This window comes from Scyliorhinus torazame, chromosome 29 (assembly GCF_047496885.1).
Source record: "Scyliorhinus torazame isolate Kashiwa2021f chromosome 29, sScyTor2.1, whole genome shotgun sequence".
Taxonomy (NCBI): Eukaryota; Metazoa; Chordata; class Chondrichthyes; order Carcharhiniformes; family Scyliorhinidae; genus Scyliorhinus; species Scyliorhinus torazame.
In genome coordinates, this window is record NC_092735.1 from 34,389,019 (window position 1) to 34,399,396 (window position 10,378).

The 10,378-nt window shown below is 49.3% G+C and overlaps 2 protein-coding genes across 2 annotated transcripts in view; one reads left to right on the forward strand and one right to left on the reverse strand.

Annotated features, from left to right (window-relative positions):
- LOC140404035 (tetraspanin-4-like) overlaps positions 1-4,544 on the reverse strand; it is a 61,725-nt gene extending 57,181 nt beyond the window's left edge. The window contains exon 1 of the mRNA XM_072492389.1: positions 4,389-4,544. The gene's annotated coding sequence lies outside the window, so the exon portion shown is untranslated. The remainder of the gene's footprint in view (positions 1-4,388) is intronic.
- Positions 4,545-6,375: 1,831 nt separating this feature from the next.
- LOC140404036 (DNA-directed RNA polymerases I, II, and III subunit RPABC5) lies at positions 6,376-10,061 on the forward strand. The gene is made up of 2 exons (XM_072492390.1): positions 6,376-6,571; positions 9,774-10,061. Exons 1-2 carry the CDS (start codon positions 6,477-6,479, stop codon positions 9,880-9,882), a joined length of 204 nt encoding a protein of 67 aa, XP_072348491.1. The 5' UTR covers positions 6,376-6,476; the 3' UTR covers positions 9,883-10,061.
- Positions 10,062-10,378: the final 317 nt, after the last annotated feature.

The window sequence follows — 10,378 nt, forward strand, 5'->3', positions numbered from 1 at the left end:
GAGAGAAAGAGAGAGAGTTGGAGAGAGAGAGAGAGAGAAAGAGAGTGGGAGAGAGAGAAAGAGAGAGAGTGAGAGAGAATGGAAGAGAGAGAGAGAGAGAGAGAAGAGAGTTGGAGAGAGAAAGAGAGAGAGAGAGAGAAAGAGAGTGAGAGAGAGAGTGGAAGAGAGAGTGGTAGAGAGAGTGGAAGAGAGAGGGAGAGAGAGAAAAAGAGAGAGAGTGAGAGAGAGAGAGAAAGAAAGAGTGGGAGAGAGAAAGAGAGAGAGAGAGTGGGGGAGAGAGAGAGAGAGAAAGAGAGAGAAGAGAGTTGGAGAGAGAAAGAGAGAGAGAGGGAAAGAGAGTGAGAGAGAGAGTGGAAGAGAGAGTGGGAGAGAGAGTGGAAGAGAGAGGGAGAGAGAGAAAAAGAGAGAAAGAGTGAGAGAGAGAAAAAAAGAGTGGGAGAGAGAAAGAGAGAGAGAGTGGGAGAGAGAGAGTGGGAGAGAGAGAGAGAGAGAGTGGAAGAGGGAGAGAGAGAGATAGAGAGTGTGACTGAGAGAGAGAGATTGGAACCGAGGAAAGAAGGGAGAGAAGGAATTAGTTAAACCCCTCTCATGCCCACCCGCACTCGCATCCTCCCTGCTCTTGTGATGAAATGTCAGCACAGGGCGAATGGGCTTTGATAACCCGGCCCTGAACTCTGACCCTTCCTGGATCAGCTATATAAACCCACAATGTCGGGGGTAGCCAGCTATGATTTGCAATAAAAACAAATTATTTTCAGTGCATTGCAGTTTTTGTTTTATAAAGGGGAGGTCCAGCCTTACCCATCACCATGAGTTTTGCAATCAATGGGAGTGTTATTTTTCCAGTAGCATTCAGAGTTCCCAGGGTGGCGCAGTGGTTAGCACTGCTACCTCACGGCACCGAGGACCCGGGTTCGATCCCGGCCCCGGGTCACTGTCCACGTGGAGTTTGCACATTCTCTCTGCGTGGGTCTCACCCCCACAGCCCAAAGATGTGCTGATTAGGTGGATTGGCCGCGCTAAATTGCCCCTTCATTGGAAAGACATAATTAGGTACTCTTAAATTTATATTAAAAAAACTTTTTAGAGTTCCCAGTGTCCTGGCCATAGGAACATTGGCAGAGGAAGAGACACAGAAACTCACTCGACCACAAGTACATCAGGATCAGAGATACAAACAGACCTGATATTTATAGTCTGACAGACTGTGCAATTAAGAAGAATTGATAACTGCACCACCCCAGTGCGTGGTGAGCTGGGACTGCGGTACGATCAAATTCCCTCACTCCCTCTCTCATCTCGCTTACGATACTTCTTAAAACTTGCCTCTTTGGCCAAGCTTTCAGTCACTTGTCCCTGTAGGGCGTGGTCTTCCAGCCCTTCACACGGATGGGGTCTTCCAGTCCTGCTGGAGGTGAATCCCCACCCTCACTAACTTCTTTAGGGGTGCTATATAAATGCACGTTAGTTCTGTGGCTCACACATAATCCCAGTCAGAGCTGTGGCTGCGGTGGTCCGGTTGATATGGTCGAAGGGCTTGGCCAGTGGGCCTGCGGGAGAAGTGGCTGGTGCCTGGGTGCGGATCGGGCGAAGCGTTCCGCGGTTGAATAGACGGCCAACATTTCGCATTTTAGGCTCAGGACCCTGGGGGCTGGTTGAAAGTCCAGCCCGGACACTGTGTGGATCCGACTGGGGGGAGGAGAGGGAGAGAGGTGGACACGGGAGGAACCCATCGAGACACAAGGCTGATGTGGGACTAAAGGCGGAGCCTTGCCCTTTGCTCAGTTGGGCGGCCGCTGTGCAGTCTCCCTCCGCTCGAAGCCGGGATACTAATGTGTCCAATGGAATGTTGAGCGCCGCCAAACTCTGCACTGATTTCCTGTGCCAAAAAGGGAATTTTCAGATTCCTACACCCTGCTCCCCTGATGCATCTATCCTGAATCTGCCTCACTCACTCCTCATTGCTGCCATTTGGCCCATCCTTTCTGTGCTATCTCTTTGAAAAAGCTGGCCAATCAGTTTCTCCACTTTCATTACCTATCCAATTCCCTTTTCAAAATCGCGACAGAATATGTTCCCCCTCCCCTCCCTCTCTCTCCCCCCCCTCCAATTAAGGGGGCAATAGAGGCTGGTTTAGCACAATGGGCTAAACAGCTGGCTTGTAATGCAGAACAAGGCCAGCAGCGCGGGTTCAATTCCTGTACCAGCCTCCCCGAACAGGCGCCGGAATGTGGCGACTAGGGGCTTTTCACAGTAACTTCATTGAAGCCTGCTTGTGACAATAAGCGATTATTATTATTATATAACAGTGGTTAGCACTGTTGCTTCACAGCCTCCAGGGTCCCGGGTTCGATTCCCGGCTTGGGTCACTGTCTGTGGGGAGTTTGCACGTTCTCCCCGTGTCTGCGTGGGTTTCCTCCGGGTGCTCCGGTTTCCTCCCACAAGTCCCGAAAGGCGTGCTTGTTAGGGGAATTGGACATTCTGAATTCTCGCCCTCCATGTACTCGAACAGGCGCCGGAATGTGGCGACGAGGGGATTTTCACAGTAACTTCATTGCAGTGCTAATGTAAGCCTACTTGTGACACTAATGAAGATTGTTATTATTGTTAATTCAGCGTGGCCAATCTACCTACCTTGCACATCTTTGGGTTGTGGGGGCGAAACCCACGCAGGCACGACGAGAATGTGCAAACTCCACATGGACAGTGACCCGGGGCCGGGATCGAACCTGGGTCCTCGGCGCCGTGAGGCAGCAGTGCTAACCACTGCGCCACCGTGCTGCCCAAATTAATGTTCTGCCAATTGTTCCTTGTAAATCTGAGATTGATACCTTTGTTGTTAATCAAAGGTGCTGAGGGATATGGAGCAATGGTCGGTGCTGTTGGGTCGCAAGCAATCTGACTGCTTGAAGAAACAGAGCCAAAGAGGTTCAAACGGCTTCCTCTTGCTCCAGTGGAGCTAAGTCACCCTTTAACCCTTCCTGCTCGAAGAGGAACAACCCCAGTTTCTCTTGTCTCGCTGTTAACCAAAATTCCAAATTGTAGCATCAATCACTGCAAATGCTCGTCATGGTCCATAATGGTGTAAAGAAAATCTGAGGCACTATTTGCAAGAAGATTAAGGAAGTTCTCCCCTGTGTCCAAGTTGGTATTTATCCCTCAATTAACATCGCTCATAGAAAGACGGAAAATAGGAGCAGGAGGAAGCCATTCGGCCCCTCGAGCCTGCTCCGCCGTTCAATATGATCATGGCTGATCACTGTATCCCAGCTCTCCCCACATCCCTCGATGCCTTTCGAGCTTAGAACTCTATCTGCTTCCTTCTTAAATATATTCAGTGACTTGGCCTCCAGCCTCTGTGGCAGAGAATTCGACAGGTCCACCGCCTTCTGAGAGAAGAAATTTCTCCTCATCTCAGTCTGAAATGGTCCCCCCCGTCCCCCCACCCCCAACAGCCAGAGGAAAACATCCTCCCTGAATCCCAGTCTGCCCAGCCTGTCAGGATTTTACACGTTTCAATCAGATCCCCTCTCAGGCGTCTAAACTCCCATAAATAGACGATCCCTCGATTAACTCTAATGTAGATTATCTGGACACGGTCTGTCGGCTGTCTACGGGATCTTGCCGTGCGCACATTGGCGGTGGGGAGTCCTACAGCGGGACGGCGACTACACTTAAAAATAAAGTACTCGTTGTGGCTGTCAGACCACTTGAGACGGTGGAAGGTTCTACGCGAAGCTCAGTCTTTTCCAGACCAGAGTGTTCAGGGATATGGCCCCTGCTACAGTCTTGAACTCTCCTCAGGTCTGCTGCCTACCTCCAACTCCAAAAGTTTTTTGGGGGGAGGTGTGTGGGGGGGGGGGGGGGGGGTACTTGGTCCTAGGGGAGCCTGGGTTGGGTGTATTTGGTTTTGTTAAATTCCAGTTTGCAGGGAAAATAGAAACAAAGAAACAAACACAACCTCTCTCTCTCTCTCCCTCTGCCTTAATCCTTGAAAAAGATAGCAGAGGGCACATCCCATTGCTGTCCCAGTGCACATAAAAACGCCCCAGACTATCCTGGGGATCTGGCTAGAGTGATCAGGGGATAGATACACTGTGAAGTGTTGGATTTTCACAGTAACTTCATTGCAGTGTTAATGTAATCCTACTTGTGACACTCGTAAAGATTATTATTATTCTTCAAGAAGCTTCCAGTTGGGCAATTTACAGATTAAACATTCTCTGTGACTAGCCCCCTGTGAAATTGTGTTTATTTTGTCTTGGTGAAGCTGGGAGGGGGGGGGGGGGGGGGCTACAGAACATTCCAAAATCCCCCCCCCCCCCCCCAGAGAAACAATAAAATGATGTTAAGTTTGTATCACCTAATGTAAGATGTAACTGACTCACTTGTGTGTGTATCAGCTGGCAGCAATGGTCTCTGAGCTGAGTCCTAGCGGCAGTCCTGAGTCTCCAGATTCTGCTCCACTCTCTCTCAGGGAAGGTCTGGAGGTCCGAAACTCTGCTGTTCGGGTGACAGAGGAACGGAAGTGGGAGGGAATTGAAACGATCTTGGCTATCCACCCACCCCCTGGCTGAAAGAGGCAAAGAGGGAGGGAGGAATCAGGCCAAAGTTTAAAAGAAGGCATTTCTGAAGGGATAAACCGTTTTTAAAAAAACAAGAGTTGGAAGAAAACTTTGGAGGAGGGAAAAGTTTGTCAAATCAAACCCAATAAAAAGTGGGAGGGGGAAAAAAAAGTTTGTATAGTGTGCAGAGAGAGCCAGGAGAGTGTTCAACCGGGGAGAAAAAAAAGTTCAAGTGAAAAATGTTTTGTTTGAAAAGAGGAGATTGTGCAAGGGAGTAAGTTTGAAGTGGAAATGGAGAGATTAAGGGGCAGTATTCCTGTACAGAGGACTGCAGATTCCGCAAAGATCAAATTGAGAAATTCTGCTTCCATCTGATCGTAAACCTCAAACATTAATCACCAAAACCTTCATCTATCTCCCTCAGCTCTGTCAACTCGAGATTAAATATTATTCCTCATTAATTAATCAGTCATCCTGGTCCAAAATGTTTGGTTCTTTCAACATCTCACACAGTGCAAACAAGAGGATTGATATTAAACTGCACACAGCTGCCAACTTTCCATTTCAATGTCTTATTTTGCTCTCTTTTGCTTCCCCCTGCCGTTAGCTCCTTGTTCCCCCTCTACCCAGTTCATCCTCCATTCTGCTACTCCTGCTGTTTTCCAATGTAGAATCAGAATATTTTAAACTGCCGCCCTCCCCTTTCCATGTTCTCCCTTCCTATATTTCTATTCCCTTGTCCCTCTCCCATCCCCTTGTTTTCTCCCATTTTCCCTCAGCGCCTTCCCATTCTTTATTTTCCTCCTTTTTGCCCTGTGCCCATTTCCTTCCCAAACCCTGCGCTCCCATGACCCCTTCTATTCCCATCTCCCGATTCCTCCCATTCCCTCTATTCCTCCCATTCCCATACTCCCTCTCTTATTCCATCTATCCCCAATCCCTCAATTCCCCTCCCGTTACCCACCCCTCTCTCTTGTTTCCCTCTCTCATTCCCTCTATTCCCATTCTCCCTCCCATTCCCCTCACTGGCCAACTGGCTCCTAATTTGTGTGTTTGTTTGTATGTTCATTCCCTATTCTCCTTCTCCCATTCCCATTGACTCTCCTATTCCCTCCCATTTACTATTCTTCTCCCATTCCCTACACTCACATTCCCCTCCCATTCCCATTCTTGCTTCCATCTCCCATTCTCTATTCTTCTCCCTTTCCCTAAATGTCCACCCATTTGCCAATCTCCCATTCCCTAAACTCTCATCCCCTAAACCCCCACCCATTCCCTAATCTCCCATTCCCTAAATGAAAATCGCTTATTGTCACAAGTAGGCTTCAAATGAGGTTACTGTGAAAAGCCCCTAGTCGCCACATTCCGGCGCCTGTTCAGGGAGGCTGTTACGGGAAATCCCCACCCATTCCCTAAACCCGCACCCATTCCCTAAACTCCCACCCATTCCCTACTGTCCCATTCCCTAAACCCTAAACCATTCCCTACTGTCCCATTCCCTAAACCCCCACCCATTCCGTAACCTCCCATTCCCTAATCTCCCATTCCCTAAACCCTCACAGATACCCAATTTCCCATTCCCTAATCTCCCATTCCTGTTCCTTTGACTTTGGGAGTAATGTTGCCCCCTGGTGTTAACCGGGTCTCACTGCAGCCGTTATTTTTCCCGAGCCACACGCGCACTTCCGGGCCTGGAGCCCCGCCCCCTCCAGCCAGCGCACGCGCAGTTCCGGGCCACGAGCCCCGCCCCCCCTCCAGCCCGCGCACGCGCAGTTCCGGGCCTCGAGCCCCGCCCCCCCTCCAGCCCGCGCACGCGCAGTAAAGGCCGCAGACCCTATATCGCATGCGCGGCACGGGACGGCGAGGCAGACATTCGGCGGCGGAAAGAATCAACGTCCCGGTCCGAGCAGGATGATCATCCCGGTCCGGTGCTTCACCTGCGGCAAGGTGGTGGGAAACAAGTGGGAGGCCTACCTGGGGTTGCTGCAGGCCGAGTACACAGAGGGGTAAGTGAGCGGGAAGCCTGCGGCCTAGTGTACAACAACAACTGGGGCTGGTTTAGCACACTGGGCTAAATCGCTGCAGGCCAGCAGCGCGGGTTCAATTCCCGTACCGGCCTCCCCGAACAGGCGCCGGAATGTGGCGACGAGGGGCTTTTCACAGTAACTTAATTTGAAGCCGACTTGAAATGAAAATCGTTACTGTGAAAAGCCCCTAGTCGCCACATTCCGGCACCTGTTCGGGGAGGCCGGTACGGGAATCGACCAGGCTGCTGGCCTGCCTTGGTCTGCTTTCCAAGCCAGCGATTTAGCCCTGTGTGCTAAACCAGCCCCGATCTTGTGACAAGCGATTTTCATTTTACACCAACAATGCCAACAACCCAGTGGTTAGCACTGTTGCTTCACAGCTCCAGGGTCCCAGGTTCGATTCCCTGCTGGGTCACTGTCTGTGCGGAGCCTGCACGTTCTCCCCGTGTCTGCGTGGGTTTCCTCCGGGTGCTCCGGTTTCTTCCCACAAGTCCCGAAAGATGTACTTGTTCGGTGAATTGGACATTCTGAATTCTCCCTCAGTGTACCCGAACAGGCGCCGGAATGTGGTGACTAGGGGATTTTCACAGTAACTTCATTGTAGTGTTAATGTAAGTCTGATTGTGATAAAGATTATTATTATTAGAAAATACTATATGGGATTGATAAAGTAAATGTAGACCAAATGTTCCTCCCTTGTGGGGCAATCTTGAACGACAGGTCACAGATATAGGTTGAGAAGCAACATCAATGCCAACACCAACAAAGCCAACAACAACACCAACAAAGCCAACATGCTGCTGTGCGGAGAGACCTGGGTGTGCTAGTGCATAGTCGCAAAAAGTTGGGTTACAGGTGCAACAGGTGATTAAGAAGGCAAATGGAATGTTGTCTTTCTTTGCTAGAGGGATGGAGTTTAAGACTAGGGAGGTTATGCTGCAATTGTATATGGTGTTAGTGAGGCCACACCTGGAGTATTGTGCTCAGTTTTGGTCCCTTTACTTGAGAAAGGACGTACTGGCACTGGAGGGTGTGCAGAGGAGATTCACTAGGTTAATCCCAGAGCTGAAGGGGTTGGATTACGAGGAGAGGTTGAGTAGACTGGGACTGTACTTGTTGGAATTTAGAAGGATGAGGGGGGATCTTATAGAAACATATAAAATTATGAAGGGAATAGATAGGATCGATGCGGGCAGGTTGTTTCCACTGGCGGGTGAAAGCAGAACTAGGGCATAGCCTCAAAATAAGGGGAAATAGATTTAAGACTGCGTTTAGGAGGAACTTCTTCACCCAAAGGGTTGTGAATCTATGGAATTCCTTGCCCAGTGAAGCAGTAGAGGCTCTTTCATTAAATGTTTTTAAGATAATAGTTTTTTGAAGAATAAAGGGATTAAAGGTTATGGTGTTCGGGCCGGAAAGTGGAGCTGAGTCCACAAAAGATCAGCCATGATCTCATTGAATGGCGGAGCAGGCTCGAGGGGCCAGATGGCCTGCTCCTAGTTCTTATGTTAACACCCAACACCAACAATGCCAACAACACAGGCAGCACGGTAGCACAGTGGTTAGCACTGTTGCTTCACAGCACCAGGGTCCCAGGTTCGATTCCCGGCTTGGGTCACTGTCTGCGGAGTCTGCACGTTCTCCCAGTGTGTGCCTGGGTTTCCTCCGGGTGCTCCGGTTTCCTCCCACAGTCCAAAAATGTGTAGGTTAGGTGGATTGGCCATGCTAAATTGCCCTTAGTGTCCAAAATGGTTGGGTGGGGTTACTGGGTTATGGGGATAAGATGGAGGTTGGAGGTGTGGGCTTAAGCGCTTTCCATGGGGCTGGTACAGACTCGATGGGCCGAATGGTCTCCTTCTGCACTGTAAATTCTGTGAACACCACACTTTTTTAAAATCATCATCTTTCCCAAAGTATAGGGGAGCTGGTGAAAGGGCCCTTTAAATGATAGCTTTGGGGGAGGTGAGCTTTAATTTTAGTAACAATTTTAAAATCTTTATTAGTGTCACAAGTAGGCTTACATTAACACTGCAATGAAGTTCCTGTGAAAAGGCCCTAGTCGTCACACTCTGGCGCCTGTTCGGGTACACGGAGGGAGAATTCAGAATGTCCAATTCACCTAACAAGCACATCTTTTGGGACTTGTGGGAGGAAACCGGAGCACCCGGAGGAAACCCACGCAGACACGGGGAGAACGTGCAGACTCCACACACACACTGATCCAATCGAACCTGGGACCCTGACGCTGTGAAGCAACAGTGCTAAACTGTGCTACCGTGCCGTCTGAATATCCTCACTGGGGCAACTGTCAATTCCACTCAAGAGGTTGGCGGAACTTTGGCGATTGTCTCTGCAAATGCCAATCTATGTTGGATGAGTTGTAAATTTTTGATCTGAGATTGGAACTAAACGTATGAAGAGATTAATCCATCATGGACAAATGTAGAAACCCTACAGTGCAGAAGGTGGCTATTTGGCCCTTTAAGTCTGCACCGACCTTCTGAGAGCACCCTACCCAGGCCCACTCCCCCGCCCTATCCCTGTAACCCCACCTAGGAGCATTTTAGCACGGCCAGTCCACCTGACCTGCACATCTTTGGACTGTGAGAGGAAACTGGCGCACCCGGAGGAAACCCACGCAGACACTGGGAGAATGTGCAGACTCCACACACACTGTCACCTAAGGCGGCATGGGGAGAACGTTCAAACTTTACACAGTCACCCAAGGTTGGAATCAAACCCAAGTCTCTGCCGCTGTGAGGCAGCAGCACTAACCACTGCTCGGACAGAAGTGAGTGGATGGAATTCTGTCACCGATCAGTCATGATCTTGCTGAATGGTGGAACAGACCCAAGGGGCTGGGTGATTTCCTCCTATTCTTATCATTTTAAAGTGTGTCGTAGATCTGGATGTCCTCCCTGAACCCCTTTAATCAAGTTGAAATAATTATTAGATCGCTTTCTTTTTTTAACTCCATACGGACAGTGACTGAGAGCCGGGATCGAACCTGGGACCCCGGCGCCGTGAGACTGCAGTGCTACCCACTGTGCTGCCCTCGATCACTCTCTTTTCACCCTCTACATTCAGAGGAATACAGGCCTGCCCCCAAACGTGTGATTTGATCCTTTAGGAAGAGAGGTGTAGACTCAGCACTAACCTGTTCCTGAATATTTGTTTGCAGCGATGCACTCGATGCTCTGGGCCTGAAGCGTTACTGCTGCAGGCGGATGCTGCTGTCCCACGTGGATCTGATCGAAAAACTCTTGAACTACGCACCCCTGGAGAAGTGATGATTTTTTTGGGATCGCGATGATGGAAAGTGTTAATCGAACCCTTTCTGGTTTGCTGCTGTGACTCTTGCATGTGGATCCAAATCGTCTGCCGTGTAATCCACATTTTTAAGGACCGGCGGAAGAGAATGTTTTCCATTTGTAATTACCTTGTGAATAAAATGGGGATTTGACTCAAAGTTTAAAGTAAAGTGTTTTTGTTCAGATGCGCTGCATATTTCAAGGGGATGTTCATGAAGGTTTCCCTCTGATTTGGATTGTTAGTAAGAGAGAGATTGCCTTGTTGGATCTATTTTTAAAAACACTGAATATAAAAATAAATAACATTTATTGTCACAAGTAGGCTTACATTAACACTGCAATGAAGTTATGCTGGAAATACTTAGCTTGAAAGAGTATCTGGAGAGGAAAACAATGTTTCGGGGCCTGTGACCTTTCATCAGGACTGGGAAGAATTAGAGATGCGATTGGTTTTGAGCGAGGGCTGGATGGGATG

Coding starts and splice junctions, on each gene's coding strand:
- LOC140404036 (XM_072492390.1), top strand. CDS start 6,477: ATGATCATCCCGGTCCGGTGCTTCACCTGCGGCAAGGTGGTGGGAAAC. Junction 6,572..9,773: donor CAGGCCGAGTACACAGAGGG/GTAAGTGAGCGG, acceptor ATTTGTTTGCAG/CGATGCACTCGATGCTCTGG.